The 24,726-nt window shown below is 36.8% G+C and overlaps 1 protein-coding gene across 15 annotated transcripts in view; it reads right to left on the bottom strand.

Annotated features, from left to right (window-relative positions):
• The window catches only part of DCDC1 (doublecortin domain containing 1), a 471,016-nt gene that overhangs the window by 276,395 nt on the left and 169,895 nt on the right, over window positions 1–24,726 (bottom strand). The window contains exon 9 of one of the 15 annotated variants that reach the window (XM_082476589.1): window positions 2,202–3,370. The exons of the other annotated variants lie outside the window; for them this stretch is intronic. Within the exon in view, the coding sequence (XP_082332715.1) occupies window positions 3,347–3,370 (24 nt within the window). The 3' untranslated portion in view covers window positions 2,202–3,346. Of the gene's footprint in view, window positions 1–2,201; window positions 3,371–24,726 lie in introns of those variants that run through there. 15 annotated transcript variants of the gene reach the window in all.

Raw genomic sequence — 24,726 nt, forward strand, 5'->3', positions numbered from 1 at the left:
CAAACTTCCTTAGTACACAGTGCCCTTGGCAAACAAAAATTTAAAATAGGCCGTGACACTCTATGCATTTGTAGCAGCCCACAGGCATGCCTGGGTGCACACGTGAGGAAACAATCTTACAGCAACAATTTTTTCAAACAGAATTTTATTTGGAATCTCAATATATAAAACAAATAAAGGCAATCTGAGTTCCCAGATATAACAACTACTTATTACAGTGCCAATCAATGTATGTGCATGGAGGGGATTTTATGAAGACAGAAAATGGAATGTCATGTAAAAAATTGTTTTGGATTCTGGATTTTGCTTTTATTCCTGTCATTAATTTTATTCTAACCTTTGATTCCACCATAATGCTAATGGACATATATACACTACCAAATGTAAAATAGATAGCTAGTGGGAAGCAGCTGCATAGCACAGGGAGATCAGCTCAGGGCTTTGTGCACCTAGAGGGGTGGGATAGGGAGGGTGGGAGGGAGGGAGACGCAAGAGGGAAGAGATATGGGGATATATGTATATGTATAACTGATTCACTTTGTTATAAAGCAGAAACTAACACACCACTGTAAAGCAATTATACTCCAATAAAGATGTTAAAAAATAAAAATAAAAAATAAGAGTTTATACACTTTCCTGGTATCATTTGTATAATTTAAATAATGTTTACAGAAATTTAATTAGCTTCTGCAGAACTACATACTTATTAAAAATATTTAAGATTTCCTCAAAATCCCTTAGAACATTAAAATAAGCTAAAAGAGATCTTGAAATAGTATAAAACATAAAAACTACACAGAAATGAAAGGTGCAAAGAAAGAACATATGTTTAAACATATTGCATTTATCTAATTGTGTACATTTGTCAGTCTAACTTGTTTTATGGAAAGAAGTTATGTTTTGTAAAAAATATACTTAGAAATTTTCACGTGGACACTTTCAGGCATATAAAACATAATCCGGGGCTTCACATAACCAAACATCCATGGTCATAAGAATAAGAACTGCCCTTACAGTCCAGGAGCTCCTAGCTTTCCTATTTGTGAGCACCAGTGTTTCAAAACAACATAAATTCATTCTTTCATTTTTATTTTAGATAATCGTTTTACTCTTTCTTTCCACTAGTAAATGTGTTTTAAATAAAAAAGAGTTATTTTAATCCAGTTTTGCTTCCATCTGTGAATAATATAAAGTAAAATAACATAGTGAGATCCTAATTTTATGTGGGAATGGAACGGTTGCCCAAAGAAACTGAGGAAGAAAAACCTTCTGAGGAAAGGCAAATAGTTTGTCATCAAATCCAGTAAATATGATAGTTATTTGAGGTTTTAGCCCAAAATTTAGAATATACATAAAGCTCAAGTCCTGGGAATGTTTACCATAAAAGGTAGAAATAATTTTGCATCCTACTAAAAGTTTCAAAAGTTACTAATGTAAATATATATTAATTCAAGTCTTGCAGTCAGGCAGCATACATCTACATATGTGTTAATTATCTTGTGATGGAGAATATCATAATTATGGTTTTTATCTTTTACTTTTTTTAAATAAACATTTTTACTTTACAATAAAATAGAGCTTTACAGAATCTTGCAAAGATAGAATAGAGAGTTCCCATATACTCCAACTCAGCTTCTTCTACCATTATGTTACATCTTACATTGGTATGGTACATCTGTCACAAGTAACAAACCAATATTGATACAATATCATTAACTAAGTCCATACTTGAGTCAGATTTCCTTAGTTTTCACCTAATGTCCTTTTTCTGTTCCAGGATCCCATCCAGGATACGACATTACATTTAGTTGTCATGTCTCCTTTGGACTCCTCTTGGTCATGACAGTTTCTCAGGCTTTTTTTGATTTTGATGACTTTGAAAGTTTTGAGGGTACTGGTCACGTATTTTACAGAATGTTCCTCAATTGCAATTTATCTGATGTTCTTATGATTAGATTGGGGTTATGGGTTTGGGGAAGGAAGATCACAGAGGTAAAGAGCTATTTTCATCACATCACATCAAAGGTACATACTATCAACATGGCTTACCACTATTGTGTCAACTTGATGACCTGGCTGAGGAAGTGTTTATCACGCTTTCCCTGTAAAGTTACTCTTTTGTTTCCCTTTCACATTGTACTCTTTGAAGGGAAGCCACTAGCACAGCCCACGCTAACGGAGTGGAGATTTATGCCCCACCATTTTTTTTTTTAATAGATCTTTATTGGAGTATAATTGCTTCACAATACTGTGTTAGTTTCTGTTGTACAACAAAGTGAATCAGCCATATGCATACACATGTCCCCATATCCCCTCCCTCTTGAGCCTCCCTCCCATCCTCCCTATCCCACCCCTCTAGGTCATCGCAAAGCACCGAGCTGATCTCCCTGTGCTATGCTGCTGCTTCCCACTAGCTAACTATTTCACATTCGGTAGTGTATATATGTCGATGCTACTCTCACTTCGCCCCAGCTTCCCCCTCCCACCCCGTGTCCTCTAGTCCATTCTCTATGTCTACGTCTTTATTCCTGCCCTGTAACTAAGTTTATCAGTACCTTTTTTTTTTTAGATTCCATATGAAAAAGTGTCTACGTCAACTATTTAGAATTTTTCTGCACAGATCTGTCGATTCTCCCTTATTTATTTATTTGCTTGTTTATTTTCATACTGTCATCAGCAAAGCCCATTAACAATTCCCAGGAGGGCTTCCCTGGTGGCGCAGTGGTTGAAAATCTGCCTGCTAATGTAGGGGACACGGGTTCGAGCCCTGGTCTGGGAAGATCCCACATGCCGCGGAGCAACTAGACCCGTGAGCCACAGCTACCGAGCCTGCGCGTCTGGAGCCTGTGCTCCGCAACAAGAGAGGCCGCGATAGTGAGAGGCCCGCGCACCGCGATGAAGAGTGGCTCCCGCTTGCCGCAACTAAAGCCCTCGCACAGAAACGAAGACTCAACACAGCCAAAAGTAAATATAAAAATAAATAAATAAATAAAATATTTTTTTAAAAAAACACAATTCCCAGGAAATAAAAAGAGAATCTGGATAATAAAATAAAGTCTAACCTTTTTTTTTTTCCTCTTTTCCTCTGTGCTTAGGCTAGTTTCACTTGCTCGTAGGGTGCCGCGTGCAGAGGCCTTGCACCCGGTCCTTCAGACCAGAGTTCCTAGTGAGACACGGCTGCACCAACAACTCAGCTCGTGACTGTGTGCGGAAGCCCACACGCAACTCAAGATGGCGGCAGCCAGCCGCCGTGGAGACCGCGCCTGGCACTGCGATCTGGCGCCTGAGCAGCACAGATGCACCCGCCCCTCGAGAACTCCGCCCTCTCGCCTCGCGGAGGAGATCCTTATAAAGCAGCCGGGCCCGCAGCCTGTGGGGGAGAGTATCCACTCTAGAGCACAAACTTGCACCTTACAATTCTTTGATCAAAGAGTAAAATTTTCTTTTGCTTATCAGCCGAACTCAGTCTCATTTCCTGGCTCCAATGACGCCCAGCAGGAGGACCCTTGTTGGGACCTGACTCTAAACGGTCAATAACAATATCACTACAGACTCATGGATATTTATTTTATACATTTGGTTATATTGCAACACTATTTTGTTGCTCAAATTATTCCAGCTTTGGCTACTGGGAGCTTTTTTGGTTAGTTTCTATGCCCCTTTGACACACTCCCACTGTTGGGTGTTTTTTGAGCAGTTTCTTACTTTTTTTTTTTGAATGTTTGAATTTTATTTTATTTATTTTTTTATACAACAGGTCCTTATTAGTCAGCAGTTTTATACACATCAGTGTGTACATGTCAATCCCAATCGCCCAATTCATCACACCCCCACCCCCACCCTCCTGCCTCTTTCCCCCCTTGGTGTCCATATGATTGTTCTCTACATCTGTGTCTCAGTTTCTGCCCTGAAAACTGGTTCATCTGTACCATTTTTCTAGGTTCCACATATATGCGTTAATATATGATATTTGTTTTTCTCTCTCTGACTTACTTCACTCTGTATGACAGTCTCTAGATTCATCCATATCTCTACAAATGACCCAATTTCGTTCCTATTCATGGCTGAGTAATATTCTATTGTATATATGTACCACAACTTCTTTATCCATTTGTCTGTCGATGGGCATTTAGGTTGCTTCCATGTCCTGGCTATTGTAAATAGTGCTGCAATGAACATTGGGGTGCATGTGTCTTTTTGAATTATGGTTTTCTCTGAGTATATGCCCAGTAGTGGGATTGCTGGGTCATATGGTAATTCTCTTTTTAGTTTTTTAAGGAACCTCCATACTGTTCTCTATAGTGGCTGTATCAATTTACATTCCCACCAACAGTGCAAGAGGGTTCCCTTTTCTCCACACCCTCTCCAGCATTTGTTGTTTGTAGATTTTCTGATGATGCCCATTCTAACTGGTGTGAGGTGATACCTCATTGTAGTTTTGGTTTGCATTTCTCTAATAATTAGTGATGTTGAGCAGCTTTTCATGTGCTTCTTGGACATCTGTATGTCTTCTTTGGAGAAATGTTTATTTAGGTCTTCTGCCTATTTTTGGATTGGGTTGTTTGTTTTTTTAATATTGAGCTGAATGAGCTGTTTATATATTTTGGAGATTAATCCTTTGTCCGTTGATTCGTTTGCAAATATTTTCTCCCATTCTGAGGGTTGTCTTTTCGTCTTCTTTATGGTTTCCTTTGCTGTGCAAAAGCTTTGAAGTTTCATTAGGTCCCATTGGTTTATTTTTGTTTTTATTTCCATTACTCTAGGAGGTGGATCAAAAAAGATCTTGCTGTGATTTATGTCAAAGAGTGTTCTTCCTACATTTTCCTCTAAGAGTCTTATAGTGTCCGGTCTTATATATAAGTCTCTAATCCATTTTGAGTTTATTTTTGTGTATGGTGTTAGGGAGTGTTCTAATTTCATTCTTTTACATGTAGCTGTCCAGTTTTCCCAGCACCACTTATTGAAGAGACTGTCTTTTCTCCATTGTATATCCTTGCCTCCTTTGTCATAGATTAGTTGACCATAGGTGCGTGGGTTTATCTCTGGGCTTCCTATCTTGTTCCATTGATCTATATTTCTGTTTTTGTGCCAGTACCATATTGTCTTGATTACTGTAGCATTGTAGTATAGTCTGAAGTCAGGGAGTCTGATTCCTCCAGCTCCATTTTTTTTTCCCTCAAGACAAGCAGTTTCTTACTTTTAGGCACTGTAAGATGCTCCAGGGTTATCTCATATTATTTCCTGCCCCAGTCCTAGAATCTAACACTTCTCCAAGAATCCCTTCTTTCTTTTACTGAAGAATAAAATTAAAAACCAAAATCTGGACACTAGGAGTATTATTGCTTCTAGGCTGTCTCAGCTGATAGACCAAGGAAACATATATGTGTTTACTAAACCATGTGTATACATATATCTACAGCTATTTCTATATATAACCATCTGTATCTATATTAGGCTAAACATGAGTTCATACAAATGTCTCCAACTCTGATCCATCGCCATATGGATCATTCCAGCCTTCTTCCCTTGTTTGTTTGTGACCTCCCATTCCACAGTAAAAAAAACAAAACAAAACAAAAAACCTGCTTCCCACAATCTGCCATTTAATTTCTTAATTATTTAATTCCAATATACACGTACAATGTGTCCAGAATTGTAAACCCAGACCCCTATGAAAAACAACTTTATCAATGGAATATGTGCGTACACCCAATTCCTTTTGGATTTAATTTTATAGACTCCACTCTTTCCCAGTTACTTAGATCAGTATCTTTTCTTCCCATCCCTTTCAGTGAGGTTTGTTTCATACATTTGTAATGTACATGATTCTTTTGTGACAGTCTGCATACATCCTAGAATCCCCCAGTCTCCTAATTTTTTTAAAAAATTTTCTTACATTAAGGTACACTCGTTTTGCTGTCAAGTTCTATGGGTTCTGATATAAGAATCCATAGATATAAATCTGATATAAAATTTAGCATCCAATTTATTTTTGTATTTCAATACATTTCACAGCACTGTAATGAGTCTGTTTCACACATAAAAATAGTTGCAAATAGTAATAGCTTTAAATAGGTTTCCTTGAAATTTCAGAATATTCTTCAACAAAACAAACACAGAAACTTGAAAGAGAATAAAAGGAAAAAATGTTTCAAAGTTACATCACTAGCAATATGGAACAACTGCTTGAATTTCTAATCATAAATATTAAAGTTAGTGGGGGGGGTAAGTGAATAAAAAAATATTAAAATTAGATCAAAAATCACCCAGAACTTACAAAAAGCAATGACACTGAACTCATGTACTGATAGCTACACACAATATAGCAGGTACAAAATCACCTCTAGTAAAATGGGAAATGAATAGAATAGACTTAGGAACTGCATTTATTGCTGCTATAATCATACTATATAGATTAGGTTGTTTACTTAATAGGATTTTACCATGTTGTGATATGGTACTGAATAAGTGAATTTTAGCCAATCATAAGCACATTTATTATGTAAATTCACCTGACCCTTACCTGTCATTGAACTGAGCAGCGTATGGATACTACAAGATAAAGCTTGCTATAGAGTTTTTTTGCATGCAGAGCCTGAATTATTGTAAAGGTAATTCTAGTATTACAACCTTCTAATCAATGGCTTATTTAAAGAAATTCAAATCTATGCACAGTACATATGAAAACAAGGAGCTAATTCCCTTAATACATACAGTTTCTACAAACCAACAAGAAAAATACTAAAAATCTAATAGAAAATGAGTAAAGGATGTGAAGAAAAAATTTTTAAGAAGTGAAAATTTTAAATGGCTTTTAAACACGTAAAAAGATATTCAATACAATTTATAAGAAGAGAAATGCAAAATAGAACTCAATGAGATTACTTATCTATTAAGTTGCTTACTTATTACACTGACAAAAATAAAGAACATCAGTGCATAGGTAAACAGATACTCTCATATACTAAAATATTGTCTTGGGAAGGTAATTTGATAATATCTATAACAATCTGATTTTTTCAGTTAGCAATTCTACTTCTAGGAATACTACCTATAGATACTCATACAAAGCCCCCAACAGTGTATACAGGAATATTCATTGCAGCATTTTTATAATAACCAAAGATTGGATAAAAATCAAAATACACTGTTAACAGAAAATAACATACCATACAGTGTAAATAAACATGCTAGAATTAGTGGAATTAGTGGAGAAAGAAGAAGAAGAGAAGAGAAGAAGAAAGAGGAGGAAGAGAAGAGAGGTGATATACACTTATAAGCTTGTTCATGAACAAGCATGCATTATTATCATTTTTTACCTAAAAAAGTAGTTCTTAAAAAGATTAAGGAATATTATTTATAAACTGAATAACTATGTACTTGAACTAACTACCATCTATGAGTCCAGCCAAAAAAGAGTTTTTTGTTAAAAAACAAAAACAAAAAACTCAGTTTAGTATAGTCAGGAACTGAATTTACTTAAGCTACTGTGTAATGTCCAAAACTAGGGAACAAGGGTGGGATCAATTTTTCACAGTGACTCTTTTGGATTGCTTAAGGTTTTAACCATAAGCAAATTTTTTTCCCATTCAAATTAAGACATGAACAAGCAAACCTGCTCAAAGTTAAAAGAAGTTTAATCTGAGGTTGCACAAAATGAAGTTCACCTGGAAGCACAAGTTAAAGCACTGGTCTTTTTGCAGCCTGCTAAAAATTTGGCACATAACCACTTAAATATGTACTTTTACTACAATATTCTACAATATACATATGTGTGTGTATGTGTGCAAATGTGTGTGTGTATATATAATATGCATATATATATGTGTATGTGTGTGCATATACGTGTATATATTTAAAGAAATCAAATGTTTGTGTAACCCTTTAAGTATACATTTTTAAAAACACTGATTTAAGGCATTCCTCTCACTTAGAGTGCCCTCTCATTTCCTCTCCAGCAATTCATATCCATTACTTCCTTCCTGACAATTAAAAACTAGACCTCTTCCAATTAATATTGTTAAAATAAGCATACTACCCAAGGCAATCTACAGATTCAGTGTAATCCCTATCAAAATACCAAGGGCATTTTTCACAGAACTAGAAGAAATAATTTCAAAATTTGTATGGAAACATGAAAGATCCTGAATAGCCAAAACAATCTTGAGAAAGAAGAACAGAGCTGGAGAAATAATGTTCCCTGACTTCAGACTATACTACAAAGCTACTGTAATCAAAGCAAATATGGTACTTGCACAAGAACAGACATATGGATCAATGGAATACAATAGAAAGCTCAGAAATAAACCCACACACCTATGGTCAATCAATCTTCGGCAAAGGAGGCAAGAATATACAATGGAGAAAAGACAGTCTCTTCAATATGTGGTGCTGGGAAAATGGATAGCTACATGTAAAAGAATGAAATTAGAACATTCTCCAATACCATATACAAAATAAGCTCAAAATGGATTAAAGACCTAAGTGTAAGACTGGATACTATAAAATTCCTAGAGGAAAACTTAGGTAGAACACCCTTTTACATAAATTGCAGCAATATTTTTTTGTATCTGTCTCCTAGAGTAATGGAAACAAAAGCAAAAATAAACAAATGGGACCTAATTAAACACTTTTGCACAGCAAAAACAATCATAAACAAAACAAAAAGACAACCTATGGAATGGGAGAAAATATTTGCAAACGACGTGACCAACAAGGGATTACTTTCCAAAATATACAAACGGCTCATACAACTCAACATCAAAAAAAACCAAACAACCCAGTTAAAAAATGGGCAGAAGAGCTGAATAGACATTTTTCCAAAGAGGACATGAGGACAGGCACATGAAAAGATGCTCAACATCGCTAATCACCAGGGAAATGAAAATCAAAACCACAATGAGATATCACCTCACACCTGTCAGAATGGATATCATCAAAAAGAACACAAATCACACATGTTGGCAAGGATGTGGAGAAACGGGAACCCTCGTACACTGTTTATGGGAATATAAATTAGTTCGGCCACTGTGGAAAACACTGTGGAGGTTTGCCAAAAAACTAAAGATAGAACTACTATATGACCCAGCAATCCCACTCCTGGGTATATATCCAAAAGAAACAAAAACAGTAATTCGGAAAGATACATGCATGGCAATGTTCATAGCAGCATTATTTACAATTGCCAAGATATGGAAGCAACCTAAGTGTCCTTCAACAGATGAATGGATAAAGCAGATGTTTTATATATATATATATATGGAATATTAATCAGCCATAAAAAAGAATGAAATTTTACCATTTGCCACAACATGGATGGACTTGGAGGGTATTATGCTAAGTGAAATAAGTCAGGCAGAGAAAGACAAATAATGTATGATATCACTTACACGTGGGATCTAAAAAAATAAAACAAACTAGTGACTATAATAAAAAAAAAGAAACAGATTCACAGATATAGAGAACAAACTAGTAGTTACCGGTGGGGAAAGTAAGGGGGGAGGGGCAAGATAGCAGTAGGGGATTAAGAGGTACAAACTATCATGCATAAAATAAGTTACAAGGATATATTGTACAACACAGGGAATATAGCCAATATTTTATAACTATAAGTGGAGTATGACATTTAAAAACTGTGAATCACTATATTGTACACCTGTAACATATAATATTGTACATCAACTATACCTCAATTAAAAAAAAAAAAAAACTAGACTTTTTCCATAAAGCCCTTCCTGATTAACCAAACCCTACATCAGTTAGATCTTTCATTCATTCACTCAACAAAATGTTTATTAAGAGCCTGTGATTTGTCAAGCATTGGGCATACAGTGAAAGAAAAGGCAGACAGACCTTCTACACTAATAGAGCCTACAATTCAGAAAGATCATGAATTTTTTAAAAAATTACTTAAATCCAGCTTTGGTCAGTGCCACAAAGGAAAGACTTGTGAGAGATGTAAATGTAAAAGAATACTTCGCCCAGCCCAGAAGAATATCTCTGAGAAATAGGAATGATAAGTAGGAGTCAACCAGAGGAAGAGAGGAAGGAAAAACATTCTAGGCAGAGAAAATGTCTTGTGCTGGGCAGTGGGAGCTTGAGCTGCTCGAATAAAGGAAATAAGGCCAGTGTAGCTGAGGCACGTAGAGGAAATGGGGAAACAAAACGGAATGAGACTGGGGAAGCAGGCTGAGGCCTGTAAGCCATGTTGAGGCCATGTTATTCCTCTTATTCTAGGCATCTCACCCTGATTTGGGTGTTTTTACTATAGCACATTTTCTTTTATTAATATTATCACTTTACTTTGAGAATGCTGATCTTGTCTTTTCAGGTAAATTACAACGTGCTAGAGGACAAAACTGTATCTAACTATACCTAGGATATTGCTGACTTTCTCAGTTACCCTACCTGTAAAATGAGGATAGCAATAGTGCCCACATTTACTTGTGAGAATTACATAAATTAATTAAGTTATTAAATAAGTAAATGAGTTAATAAAGTAAAGCACTTAGAAGAGTGCCAGAAACATAGCCAGTGTTATTCTTTATTGAATCACCCACATCCCACACATCCTTGCAAAGAACCCCAATTCTATGCATCACAGAATACACAGTACAGCAGGTACTAAAAGAGTGCTCATTAAATGGGAAAGGAAATTTTAATCCCAGTCACTGCATTCCTTGTTACAATACCAGATACTACACAGGTGCGGTTGTATTGGCATAATTTCTGTCTTTTGGGGGTTTATTATCAGTGACAGACTAAAATCATGGAACAAAACGATGAAAGTACAACTAGCCTTGTCTCCCAAGGGTTCTCAGACTATTGCCACTTCCCAGAGCCCATCCCCGCTTCTTTTTCCAGGTCAAAGAAGTCAGTTTTCCCCTCAGATACACCCTGACCTGCCTCTGAATACTCAAACATCCTTGAAGAATTCCACCCAGTACTCAGTGAGGAAATTCTAATGTGTAATTGGAGACCACTGAATCTCAGTAGGCACCTGAAAAGGACACTGAAGGCTATGAAAGAGGCTAAATGGCCAGGATGCCCATCTTGGTGCTTTCTTTGGGGAGAAACAGGCAAGGGCAAGACAGGGAAAGGGAACTATCAGATTTTCCCTTTTGGAAACTAAGCTGATGTACTTCTAGTTGGTGATGAGACTCTCTACTGAAATCATAGACTGTTTCCAGCTTTTATTTGTAAGCTAGTTATCACACATTGTTCACTGGCTTATTTTGAAGATCTCTGCAAATAGCAGCAGCCTCAGATTCCCTTAGGAAACTTTTTCTCATAAGTAACAGTGTCAGAGAGAGTGAACATTGTCTCCACATCACAGGAATGATCAACTGTTTTTCACAATTACACTTTCTGATATTTCTACTGAAGCATTATTTGCAAAAATGATGCCAAAATGGCAGGATTTCTTGGGAGTTTTCATTTTTTAGTCAAAAAGCAACATCTCTGCTAAAATTGGTATTTGACGTCGATAGGCAGGACTTTGTTGGGAAATAATTCCCCATGGGTTTCTCTAGCATTTCTGCATATCTTATGAGAAGAGACAATAACAGCTTTTGTTTTAGACGATCTTTTCAAGAATGTTTGAATAGTGAACAGCTTGAAATACAGAAGTAGCGTCGTCCTCTGGAGCAAAGATTTGTTTCCTGAATAGGATCATAAGAAAAATAGCTCTTTCTCTCTCTGGGGCAAAGTCTGGGCAGGTTTGCTAGTTATCTTCTTATAAGACTAGAGATTTCCAACTTTGGGGTTCCTCAACTGTGATACAAACTTACTGCCTGCACAGTATCCAGCTGGGCCACTCTGCATTGCCCCCATCAGATTTGGGGGCAAGGAGAGCCAAAGTGAACATGAAGCTCATGACACTTGCTGAGCTGTGAGTAACAAACTCCTTTGTGTCTAATCCAAGAGTCTCATGTCTTCTGCCAGGATCCATGAAGCTGTGGTCATCTTGCTTGCAAATAGGGTAGAAATCTCAGACCTTTCAGTTCTTGACAAACTTCACTGTGACTCTTCACAAGTCCTCCCATAGTTTTCTGGCATTTAAAATGTCTCTAGACTTTGATTTTTTATTAATGCTCAAAGCCCACTGAGTCAGGATACTTCGTTAAAAGACCAGAAGCATAATTTAACATCAAATTTTAAATATCTTGTTGGGTCTTTGAAATTGTATTAAAAACAGATTAAATAAAAGTGGACCTATTAGTTGTATTTGTAGATTGGATACTTTTATTTCTTCATACAACTGCTTTGTTTCAAAATAATTTAAGTCCACACACAAAAAATGAATCTAAGATTAATATAAAATAAGAAAAACAAAGTTAAAAAGGAAGAATATAAGAAATAAGTAAAATGACCTTTTTACTTTTCCTCTGTATCACTTATCCCACCTTCAGTTAACTAAATGTGTGTGCTATTGTTTGCCTCATGTCTCCCCTGCCAGACTCTAAGCTCCTTGAGAGTAGGAATCATGTTTGTCTTGTTCACTGTGAAAGATGCTTGACACATAGTAGATGCTAATACATGTGTTTCCCTTTTTCAAATAAACTATAAAATAAAGAGGAATGGAAGAGAAAGAGAGAGAGAGGGGGCACAAAATTATGGTTAGCCTATGTGCGTTTCTCACTGTTAGAGAACCTTGAACAATGTGCCTGGTTGAAACACTGAATTTCCCAGCCTCCTTTGGAAACAAGAGTGGCCAATGAGAGAAAAATGCAAATTGTGGGACTTCCAAGAAAACTCTCTATGCTCTACCACACTTCCTCCTTCTTGGTCCTTGGAATATACATGACGACTAGAGTGCCAGTAGCTGTCCTTGGACGATGAGAGGAAAGCCAGAGAATGTTAGAGACTTCAACTCTGATATCCTTGAGCCCCTGAACTGATGTCAGTAACTGCCTCCCTCCAGACTTCTCATCTAATGATTCAAGCCACAGTTAAGTAAGTTGTCTCTCATATTGCAGTCAATTCTAATACTAATTATTACAGTCCATGAAACACATCATGAATTTCTGTAAGTGGAACTATTATGCAACTATATTTCACTCCATTCGTGGTGAGAAGGTGTTTGGAGAAGAAGCCATAAATTTGTTGAAGCACAAATCTAAGAAAAATCATTGGATGTCCAAGCAAACATAATAGAAAATAACTCTTAACCACAATGTGAGATTTTTTAAAATCATCAAAAAATCATTGGTCATATACAATGGAATATTACTCAGCCATAAAAAGAAATGAAATTGAGTTATTTGTTGTGAGGTGAATGGACCTAGGGTCTGTCATACAGAGTGAAGTTAGTCAGAAAGAGAAAAACAAATACCGTATGCTATCACATATATATGGAATCTGAAACAAAAATGGTTCTGAAGAACCTAGGGTCAGGACAGGAATAAAGATGCAGACGTAGAGAATGGACTTGAGGACACGGGAAGGGGGAAGGGTAAACAGGGATGAAGTGAGAGAGTGGCATGGACATATATACACTACCAAATGTAAAATAGATAGCTAGTGGGAAGCAGCTGCACAGCACAGGGAGAGCAGCTCCGTGCTTTGTGACCACCTAGAGGAGTGGGATAAGGAGGGTGGCAGGGAGACGCAAGAGGGAGGAGATATGGGGATATATGTATATGTATAGCTGATTCACTTTGTTATAAAGCAGAAACTAAACACCATTGTAAAGCAATTATAGTCCAATAAAGATGTTAAAAAAAAAACCATTGGTCTTAAATGCTGATTTGTTCCAAGTTAGTTTTTCAGGAAATATTTTCAAACCCCAAACATCAGCCTAAAAATGTTTAATAAGGCAAATTTTATTTGTTGTGGATTTGCCACTTAATTTCTTGGACTCTTCTTTTTTTCCTCATCCTTTACATTTTACCAGTTAGCAAGATTTTGTGAAAATTCTCAGATTACAACTTTCCTCTCTATTTCCAGAAAAAACACCCTACACTAGGCTTCAATCTTCTATTCCATAACTACTATAATTGCTTTCTAAATGGTCTCTTCCAACTCCCCATCTCATCCATCTATCTCATCTTATCTCAAATCCTTTCATTTCATTATGCTATTGTCTGCCTATAGAGCACTGACCATGGGCTCTATATCACACTTATTTTACTCTTGTATATCTTAGCTCTCTACTAAGTGGTAACATCATGAGAAGATACTATGCCCATACTTTTCCATAGTTCTCAATCCTGTCTTCATAGTAGAACCATCTGGAGAGCTTTTAAAAATTACTGATGCCCCAGGCCAACCCCTAAAGATTCTGATTCAACTCATCTGAGTGAGGCTCAGGCACTCACATCTTTAAAATACCCACCCACAAGCACCAATTAATGCTGGAGACAACATGGTGAACAAGCAGACAGAATAAATCTTATACTCCAGCCAGCCACTTCATGACTTTATTCAAACAATGCCCTGAGTAGGGGATTAAGAGGTACAAATGACCATGTATAAAATAAATAAGCTACAAGGATATATTGTACAGGACAGGAAATATAGCCAATATTTTATTATAACTTTAAATGGAGTATAAGCTATAAAAATTTTGAATCACTATGTCATTCACCTGAAACTAATATAATATTGGAAATCAACTATACCTCAGTTTTAACAAAGGCCCTGGGTATGTGTGCACTCATATAAACACACGTGCACATATACCTACAGCCTCCCCCAGACATAACTTACCTATCCTTTGAGTTTAAAATCAAGTCCCACTTCCTTTGTGAATCATTCTTTGATGACAACTATCAACACCCATCTCCCCCTCCTCTAACTCCATTTGATGTACCCACCCACCCCCAATCTCTTTAGGCAACTTGGGTTGTTATTTTTTCTGTATCACACAATTAGCACCTTACTATATGCTGTCAAGCTGCTTATCTGAAAAACAAGCACAATGGCCTAGTTTACCTCAAAAGTCCCTCTCTTTGACTCTAACAATCTATGAATTTATGATTTGTCTGTACTGCTCAATTTAGCACTCATTACAGATGATGTTTTCCACTGATTATTTGATACCTCTATATATTTTCTGTTGCCAAAAGAACCTGTTGTACAGGTCCCTTAAAGGAACATGGTTTTATAGCTCTATGACATATCCCTACCCTCAGCACAATGCTAGATGCTTAAACGTACCTTGACCGATATGTCAAACCAGACTTGACATAGTATTGAAAAGCAGAGATAAGAGAAGGGAAATCCTTTGAGGAAGCAGTTTTATAAACTAGAAGAGTGAGCTCTGGAGACAGACTGACTGGGTTACTCATCCAGCTCCTATACTTACCAGCTATGCAGTAATATCACTCGAGGGAGTCACTTAACATCCCTAAGCCTCAGTTTTCTCATTTGTGAGAAAGAATTAATAATAGTACCTACCCATAAGGTTGTTGTAAGGATTAAATGAGAACACACACACATTTGTAAATACAGTACCTAGCATATAATAAGCATTTAATAAATGTTAATTATTTTTGATTGGATAAAGGCAATGAAAAAATTACGATTGAGGATTAAAAGAATAAAACAAGCATTTTTATGACTGTGGGGAGACTGGGGATGTAGATTGAGACAAATTTAATAAATGAAATAATATAAAGTGGCAGTTCAAATAAAATTAAGCTTCTACTCAGAGCAAGGCCCTTAACTCAGACTCTGTGGCCCATAAGGAAGACAGAGAACCGGGCCAGAGAATGACTCACACATTCTCTTTGTCCCACTTTCCCTCTTTGTCATTACTGACACTGAAAGGGCAGTTGAGTTATTAATTCATTCAACAAATACTTATTATTATTTCCAAGATCCTGTACTAGGTGTTAAATCATAAAAAATGAGTTTGTGGCTTAGTTAGGGAGATAAAGCATGCATATAAACAAAGCAGAAAATACAAGGCAGAAAGCTGCTCTTGACATAAGTGATACATACATGAATAATTGCAGAAGTTTATAGGAGAGAGAAATAAGGGAGGACATTAGAGAAGGGGTTATGGCCAAACTGGGCCTTGGAGAAACAAAGATTTGGGTTAAGGAACATTTTTACCTTCCCTGGAAGTGGCGGAAGCTAAGGCCCCAAAAGGGAAAACATGGAACACATCATGTTGATGCCAAACATTCCGGGGTGCGGGTGGAGGTGGGGGGTAGGGAGCAGGTACTAATGGCCGAAGGTATCATTGCTTCCAGGTAGAGTTAGGACATCTGGACCTTCTGTTTTCCATCCCTTTATAGCAAAACCTTTATCTTATTTTTAGAAGAATTATAATATTCCTCAAATAAAACACCTTAAATCCTATCCACTTGGAGATTAAGAACAGTAACAAATCTACGTATTTGTACATACATATTTCACATCCTATAATCTCATATTTCATTCAGTCACCTCCACAACAGAACAGCACCACATTCCCTAAAGGATAATGTGCTTCAGGATCAAAGATTTCTGTTACCTACCTCATATTTATTCTTTGTTTGGGCACAAGAGCCTCTATATCTGGGCTTAGATAAGACTGGGTGGGGAAATCAGCTTCCTGATATGACAATTCTACACCTGAATCTTTACAAGTTCTGACCCATGAGAAGAGACCACTGGCTCCATCACTGGAACAGGAGAAGGCAAGCTTTTTCTCTAAAGGTCTATATAACAAATATTTTCCATTTTGCTAGCTGTACAGCTTCTGTTGCAACTACTCAATTCTGGTGTTGTAGCACAAAAGCAGCTATAGACAATACATAAACAAACAGACAAGGCTATGTTTCTATAAAACTTTATTTACAAGAACAGGTTGCAGGCAAGATTTGGCCCATGGGCTACAATTTGCTAATCCTTGGTTTATAACACCTAATATTTATTTCTCTCTCAACCTACATGTTCATCACAGGTTGACTGGATGTCTCATACCTCTATGTTTAAGGACCCAAAATGATGCAGAAGCCACCATCCCCACCAGCCACAAGAGCGGAAGGGAAGAAAGTTATGAAGGGTCTTGAATAAGGAAATCAAATGTTGCATTACAGAAGTGACAAATATTTTCATTTACAACTTACTGGCCATAACTAGTTACCTCAGTCACCAAATCTCTAGGGGCTTCCTAGTATGATCATATGACTAGTATGATCTATGGAAGGCAGAGCCTGAACTATTTAGCAAGGAGCATTAGTGACTACCAGAAACTAGGCTAAATCAAAGATTGTTTTAGGAAAAGTTTTCTTTCATTCAAACAAGTTTCATGTGTATAGCACTGACAAATTGTAGCCCATCAAGGTAAGCTTATAGACATTTCAACTGATCTAATAATCATTCTAGATAGATATAGTTGAAAGACTCATGATCTTTCAAAAGATTTATTCTTCTGTGAGAAATTCATTTGGCATATTTCACTTTATATAATACACTAAGAAAGAGTAATTGATAAAAGAGAAAACAAGTGATTGAATGAAAAACCCGATGGTCAGAGTGACAGATTTCCATCATGTAAAAGGTGCAAAATAGCTTAGATATGCAAATATAATTATAGATCTTATTATGGTTCTTAATAATAATTTCTAAAAATTATATATTCTCCCTATCAACTAAACTTCAGATTCAAGATGATACCTTCTAATATCTATCAACCAGGTTTTTTCTTAGTATCTTTTGACAAAAGTAATTATCAGCTTCAGTCTAAGAATTCTAAGATTATTTTAATTATAGGAAGGAACCCTAGGAGTTATATTTTAATTTTTAAAAGAACTAGGGACATTTCCTGGAAATGCCATTTATTGTTAAGTTAATGAGATTAAGTTGAAAATAAGATTTTCTACCCACATTTTTACCTACTTACTGACATCAACATAAAGAAGTCCATAAACTAGTAGTCACAAAAACAGGACTTCCCAATTGCACATACTAATAAAAGTGATAAAATTCCCCTTTAAAATGATGCACATATAAACAGAATCATAGACTCTTACGAACTGGAATAGACACTGAGAAGTAATCAATTCAACTTTCTACATCACTCAATTCTCAAACGGAAAAACAAGTGACCATGAAAATTATATACCAATGCCTGAAAGAGAGATGCTCATTTACTTTCAAAATCACATTGCTATTATAACATAATTTGGAAAAATGTTTTGTTTTTACAATAAAAAACTACAGAAAGTAAATATACTTTCTTAAGGAAGATATGAAGATAATAAAATGAGGAAGAATTTGGAGTGAACCCAATAATTAACTCTGTGTGTAACATTATATCAGCTGATGCTCATTCATGCAGGTATAGTACAATTAGGGATGTTATTTACACTACATTTGACAAAATAAGAATTTCACATTTTAAGAGGAGTATGTAAAAATCAAAGCTGATTATTTATTGTGATGCAACACTCAAAAAGGAGTTTCATATTCTCTAACACTTATTTTTGTAACATCCTCCATTCTGTTGAATTAAAGTTTATTCTATCTCTGGATTGTATAAATCAGAGGGTTCAAGATCTGCTTTCAGACACTATTTCAGTTTGCAGACATTAGGCCATTAAAGAAGATGTACAGAAAATAAAAATTTAGCTTACTGGGAACAAGCCTGACTAGCTACCTGGAAGAGCCTCACTTCTCAACTACTGCCATTAACCTTGTCCAAAATATGAAATTACTATAATCAATTCTACAAGATTTTCCCACACTTCTCTACACACACACACGCCTTTTTAGATAGCTGAAGGTGGCAGCCAAAAAACCACAAATCTGACAAAACTTTCATTAACTTAGGACGTGCATATTCTTCAAAGGAGAATCCAATCTCATTAATGTTCTGTCTGTATAAATACACTTTGAAACGGCATTATGTGACCTTAACTTGAATGCCATCTTATTCATAATTTCACAATTTTTTAAAATAGAACCAGGATTTTTTTTACTCTTCAAAATGTGATTTTCCAATGGCCTGAAACCTATGGGATGCAGCAAAAGCAATTTTAAAAGGGAAGTTTATAGCAATACAATCCTACCTCAAGAAACAAGAAAAATCTCAAATAAACAACCTAACCTTACACCTAAAGCAATTAGAGAGAGAAGAACAAAAAAACCCTAAAGTTAGCAGAAGGAAAGAAATCATAAAGATCAGATCAGAAATAAATGAAAAAGAAATGAAGAAAATGATAGCAAAGATCAATAAAACTAAAAGCTGGTTCTTTGAGAAGATAAACAAAATTGATAAATCATTAGCCAGACTCATCAAGAAAAAAAGGGAGAAGACTCAAATCAATAGAATTAGAAATGAAAAAGAAGTAACAACTGACACTTCAGAAATACAAAGGATCATGAGAGATTACTACAAGCAACTATATGCCAATAAAATGGACAACCTGGAAGATATGGACAAATTCTTAGAAATGCACAACCTTCCGAGACTGAACCAGGAAGAAATAGAAAATATAAACAGCAAGCACTGAAATTGAAACTGTGATTAGAAATTTCCAACAAACAGAAGCCCAGGACCAGATGGATTCAGAGACGAATTCTATAAAACATTTAGAGATGAGCTAACACCTAACCTTCCCAAACTCTTCCAAAATATATCAGAGGGAGGAACACTCCCAAACTCATTCTACAAGGCCACCATCACCCTGATACCAAAACCAGACAAAGATGTCACAACAAAAGAAAACTACAGGCCAATATCACTGATGAACATAGATGTAAAAATTCTCAACAAAATACTAGCAAACAGAATCCAGCAGCACATTAAATGGATCATACAACATGATCAAGTGGGCTTTATCCCAAGAATGCAAGGATTCTTCAGTATATGCAAATCAATCAATGTGATAACACCATATTAACAAATTGAAGGGAAAAAAATATGATCATTTCAATAGATGCAGAAAAAGCTTTCAACAAAATTCAACACCTATTTATGATAAAAACTCTCCAGAAAGTAGGCATAAAGGGAACTTTCCTCAACATAATAAAAGCCATATATGACAAACCCACAGCCAACATCGTTCTCAATGGTGAAAAACTGAAACCATTTCGTCTAAGATCAGGAACGAGAGAAGGTTGCCCACTCTGACCATTATTATTCAACGTAGTTTTGAAAGTTTTCACGACAGCAATCAGAGACGAAAAAGAAATAAAAGAAATCCAAATTGGAAAAGAAGTAAAACTGTCACTGTTTGCAGATGACATGATACTATACATAGAGAATCCTAAAGATGTTACCAGAAAACTACTAGAGCTAATCAATGAATCTGGTAAAGTAGCAGGATACAAAATTTATGCACAGAAATCTCTTGTATTCTTGTATACTAATGATGAAAGATCTGAAAGAGAAATTAAGGAAACACTCCCATTTATGATTGTAACAAAAAGAATAAAATACCTAGGAATAAACCTACGTGGAGAGACAAAAGACCTGTATGCAGAAAACTATAAGACACTGATGAAAGAAATAAAGATGATACAAACAGATGGAGAGATATACCATGTCCTTGGATTGGAAGTATCAACATTGTGAAAATGACTATGCTACCCAAAGCAATCCACAGATTCAATGCAATCCCTATCAAATGACCACTGGCATTTTTCACAGAACTAGAACAAAAAATTTCACAATTTGGATGGAAACACAAAAGACCCTGAATAGCCAAAGCAATCTTGAGAAAGAAAAACGGAGCTGGAGGAATCAGGCTCCCTGACTTCAGACTATACTACAAAGCTACAGTAATCAAGACAGTATGGTAGTGGCACAAAACCAGAAATATAGATCAATGGAATAAGATAGAAAGCCCAGAGATAAACCCACACACATATGGTCACCTTATTTTTGATAAAGGAGGCAAGAATATACAATGGAGAAAAGACAGCCTCTCAATAAGTGGTGCTGGGAAAACTGGACAGCTACGTGTAAAAGAATGAAATTAGAACACTCCCTAATACCATATACGAAAATAAACACAAAATGGATTAAAGACCTAAATGTAAGGCCAGACACTATAAAACTCTTACAGGAAAACATGGGCAGAACACACTATAACATAAATCACAGCAAGATCCTTTTTGACCCACCTTCTAGAGAAATGGAAATAAAAACAAAAATAAACAAACGGGACCTAATGAAACTTAAAAGCTTTTGCACAGCAAAGGAAACCATAAACAAGCTGAAAAGACAACCCTCAGAATGGGAGAAAATATTTGCCAACAAAGCAACTGACAAAGGATTAATCTCCAAAATATACAAACAGCTCATGCAGCTCAATATCAGAAAAGCAAACAACCCAATCCAAAAATGGGCAGAAGACCTAAACAGGCATTTCTCCAAAGAAGATATACAGATTGCCAATAAACACGTGAAAGGATGCTCAACATCACTAATCATTAGACAAATTCAAATCAAAACTACAATGAGGTATCACCTCACACCGGTCAGAATGGCCATCATCAAAAAATCTACAAACAATAAATGCTGGAGAGAGTGTGGAGAAAAGGGAACTCTCTTGCTCTGTTGGTGGGAATGCAAATTGACACAGCCACTATGGAGAACAGTATGGAGGTTCCTGAAAAATCTAAAAATAGAACTGCCATATGACCCAGCAATCCCACTAGTGGGCATATACACTGAGAAAACCATAATACAGAAAGAGTCATGTACCACAATGTTCATTGCAGCACTATTTACAATAGCCAGGACATGGAGGCAACCTAAGTGTCCATCGACAGATAAATGGATAAAGATGTGGCACATATATACAATGGAATATTACTCAGCCATAAAAAGAAATGAAATTGAGTTATTTATAGTGAGGTGGATGGACCTAGAGTCTGTCATACAGAGTGAAGTAAGTCAGAAAGAGAAAAACAAATACCGTATGCTAACACATATATATGGAATCTAAAACAGAAATGGTTCTGAAGAACCTAGGGTCAGGACAGGAATAAAGACGCAGATGTAGAGAATGGACTTGAGGACACGGGGAGGGGGAAGGGTAAGCTGGAATGAAGTGAGAGAGTGGCACTGATATATATACACTACCAAATATAAAATAGATAGCTAGCGGGAAGCGGCCGCATAGCACAGGGAGCTCAGCTCCGTGCTTTGTGACCACCTAGAGGGGTGGGATAGGGAGGGTTGGAAGGATATGCAAAAGGGAGGAGATACGGGGAAATATGTATAGGTATAGCTGATTCACTTTGTTATACAGCAGAAACTAATGCAACATTGTAAAGCAATTATACTCCAATAAAGATGTTTAAAAAATTGCAGAATAGGAACCAAAGGTAAAAAAAAAAACAAAAAAATAACACCAAAATGTGATTTTCTGTGGCATGCCAGTTTAGAAAGCTCTGAAACATTAGCAGCATATAGTCACAAAGGTTATGAACTTCTTGGGAAATAGCCTTTTAAATCACAAGGAATATAAAGAACTCCCACAACTGGAAAAATTCTCAAGAATTCTTGCCCATTGGTGTTTCCCAAAACTTTACTTGGAGAGGAAAATGGGAAAAAAATGTTCCAAGATAGCTGTTTGATGGCTAAAGTTATCAAAATTTAAGTTTTGCTAAAGATCATAGCCCTTTTTAGCTATTATACATGATGAAGAAAATTGTACTTAGATTTGTGTTTTGTGGCTAAAGAAACCAGGCCATTTTATCAGGACAGCGAGAATACCACAATAGCTGCTGTCTTTGAGGTTATAACAGAACTCATTCATTTTCTTAGGAAATATTGTTGCTTATCAACTAGATGGAGGCACTAACGTAGATGCTGGGAATACAGTGATCTATAAAGTGAAATTTTTTTTCTTTCTTTCTTTTTCTTCAATGTAAAAAGTATACAATATCCAAACTCCCTTCTAATTTAGGGGGCATTTCCCACTGAATCTAGGTATGGTGCGGGTAGTGCTCTGTCTTCCCCCTTGGAAGCCAAGGGGGAGGTTCCTTCCTGGGAGCATAGGGTGCAGACACATGAGTGAGATTCAACCCCTCCAGTGCGGCTTCCTGGACTTTCCATTTAGAATGAGTGACCCAAAGACAAAAAAAGCGTTATTAGCCTCTTTTGCCTTCTTGGTTTCTGCCCATTTTTCAAGCATCTCCCTCCAGCTTCTGTTAATTCTTTGTCATTCCATTACTTTTTTGTTTGGTTTGTTTTGTTTTGTTTAACGTAGCTAGCTGGATTTTGTATATTATAATCAAGAACCCTGATTAATGCAGTCACTAAGTAGCAAATAAACAGTAGTGCTGAACTCACAATCAAGAGGTATAGTGAGAATCAGTGGAGAAATATTCCCCCTTTTTAAATGTTCTGCATCATTCACCATGAAGTACTAGCTTCCAAAACTCTGCTCAGCAATCTGAAAGAAGGTTTTAGATTCACTGTCAGGGCAGTCAATTGCGTGGAAAATAAAATAACAGTATGTCAAAACCTGTTTATCTGCCTTGCTTTAAGATTTGTATGCCAATCACAAATTATATTCCACACCAAGTTTTGTTGGTTGTCAAAGGGAAAGGAGGTTGGCTGGAGTTAAGAACTGAAGACTAGAGTTGCCACGCAAATGACAAGCTGATTCAAAAATGGATTACCTTAGGGGAGCTTGAGATGTTTAGCAGGTAATCTGAGGTTGTTAATACCCTGAACCTGAAGCTTTAAGAGACAAGCACTAATTCACTTCAATAATTACATTAAAAATTTTAAGCCAAACAACGATGCATGTAGCAAATTGGTGCTAAAATGCCTGTCATTTTCTCATTCGGATGATGCTCTCAAATACCCGTCACTGGCCTCCCTGCTTTGGCTCCTGCACCCATTCTCCCCAGAGAAGTCAGGGAGACCTTCCTGAAACAGAAATCAGCTCATTTAATTCCCCCGCATAAGATGCTCCGACTTTCCACCACACCTATGATAAAAATCCTGGTTCCTCCAGCTGGCCTACCAGCCTCACAAGACCTGGCCCCTGCCTATTTCTCAGAGTTCGGCCCACTCCACTCTCTCCCTTACTCACCTAGTCATACTTCGCTTCCTGTTCCCCTCCAAACACTCCATGTTCATTCTATGCAGAGTCTTTGGAACTAGCTATTCCCTATTCCTGCAGTGTGGCTAGATTATCATTGTCCTTCAGGTATTTATTGGTTTAAATGTCACCTCCTCAGAAAGGTCCTCCTTGACCAGCCACCCAATCACTCACTGTATAACTAAACTGTACTGGGTCCAGTTTGTGCCCCACCACAGGCCCATGAAGCTCACCTATCCGTGTCCCTTGCCACTCCGGGTCCTCAGCCACTAGCCTTGCTTCCCTGCCAGACTGGCCCTACTAACCACTCATTAAAGCTCCTCTAGTCATAAAGTCCCGACCACTGCCACCACTGTAGACTTTAGAGGCCAACAAGCCCCACAGACAGTGTCAACTAACAAGGAGAGACCACTATGCCTGCCTGCTGCTTGCCCAGACTCTGAATCTGGCTTCGCCAAAGGCTGCCTGGAGGAATTTGCAGGGCAGTTAGCAGAGTTAGCAGAGACTAGAGATGGCAAGGAAACAGCAGATCAATTATTCAGCCTTCCTTCCACCCTTCTATATGCTGCTCTGAAAGGCAGAAACTTCATGCAACCTTTCTAGAAACATCCTGCAAGACAAGAAACCAACTATATTTGTTGCAAACCTGTGGCCAGTTTGGTAGTGCATCCCTTTAAAATGGCTCTCCTTCTTTCTCTGCCTCTTTACCCTTTTCCCCTCACTC

The sequence above is a fragment of the Balaenoptera physalus genome (assembly GCF_965194825.1).
Source record: "Balaenoptera physalus genome assembly, chromosome: 10".
Taxonomy (NCBI): Eukaryota; Metazoa; Chordata; class Mammalia; order Artiodactyla; family Balaenopteridae; genus Balaenoptera; species Balaenoptera physalus.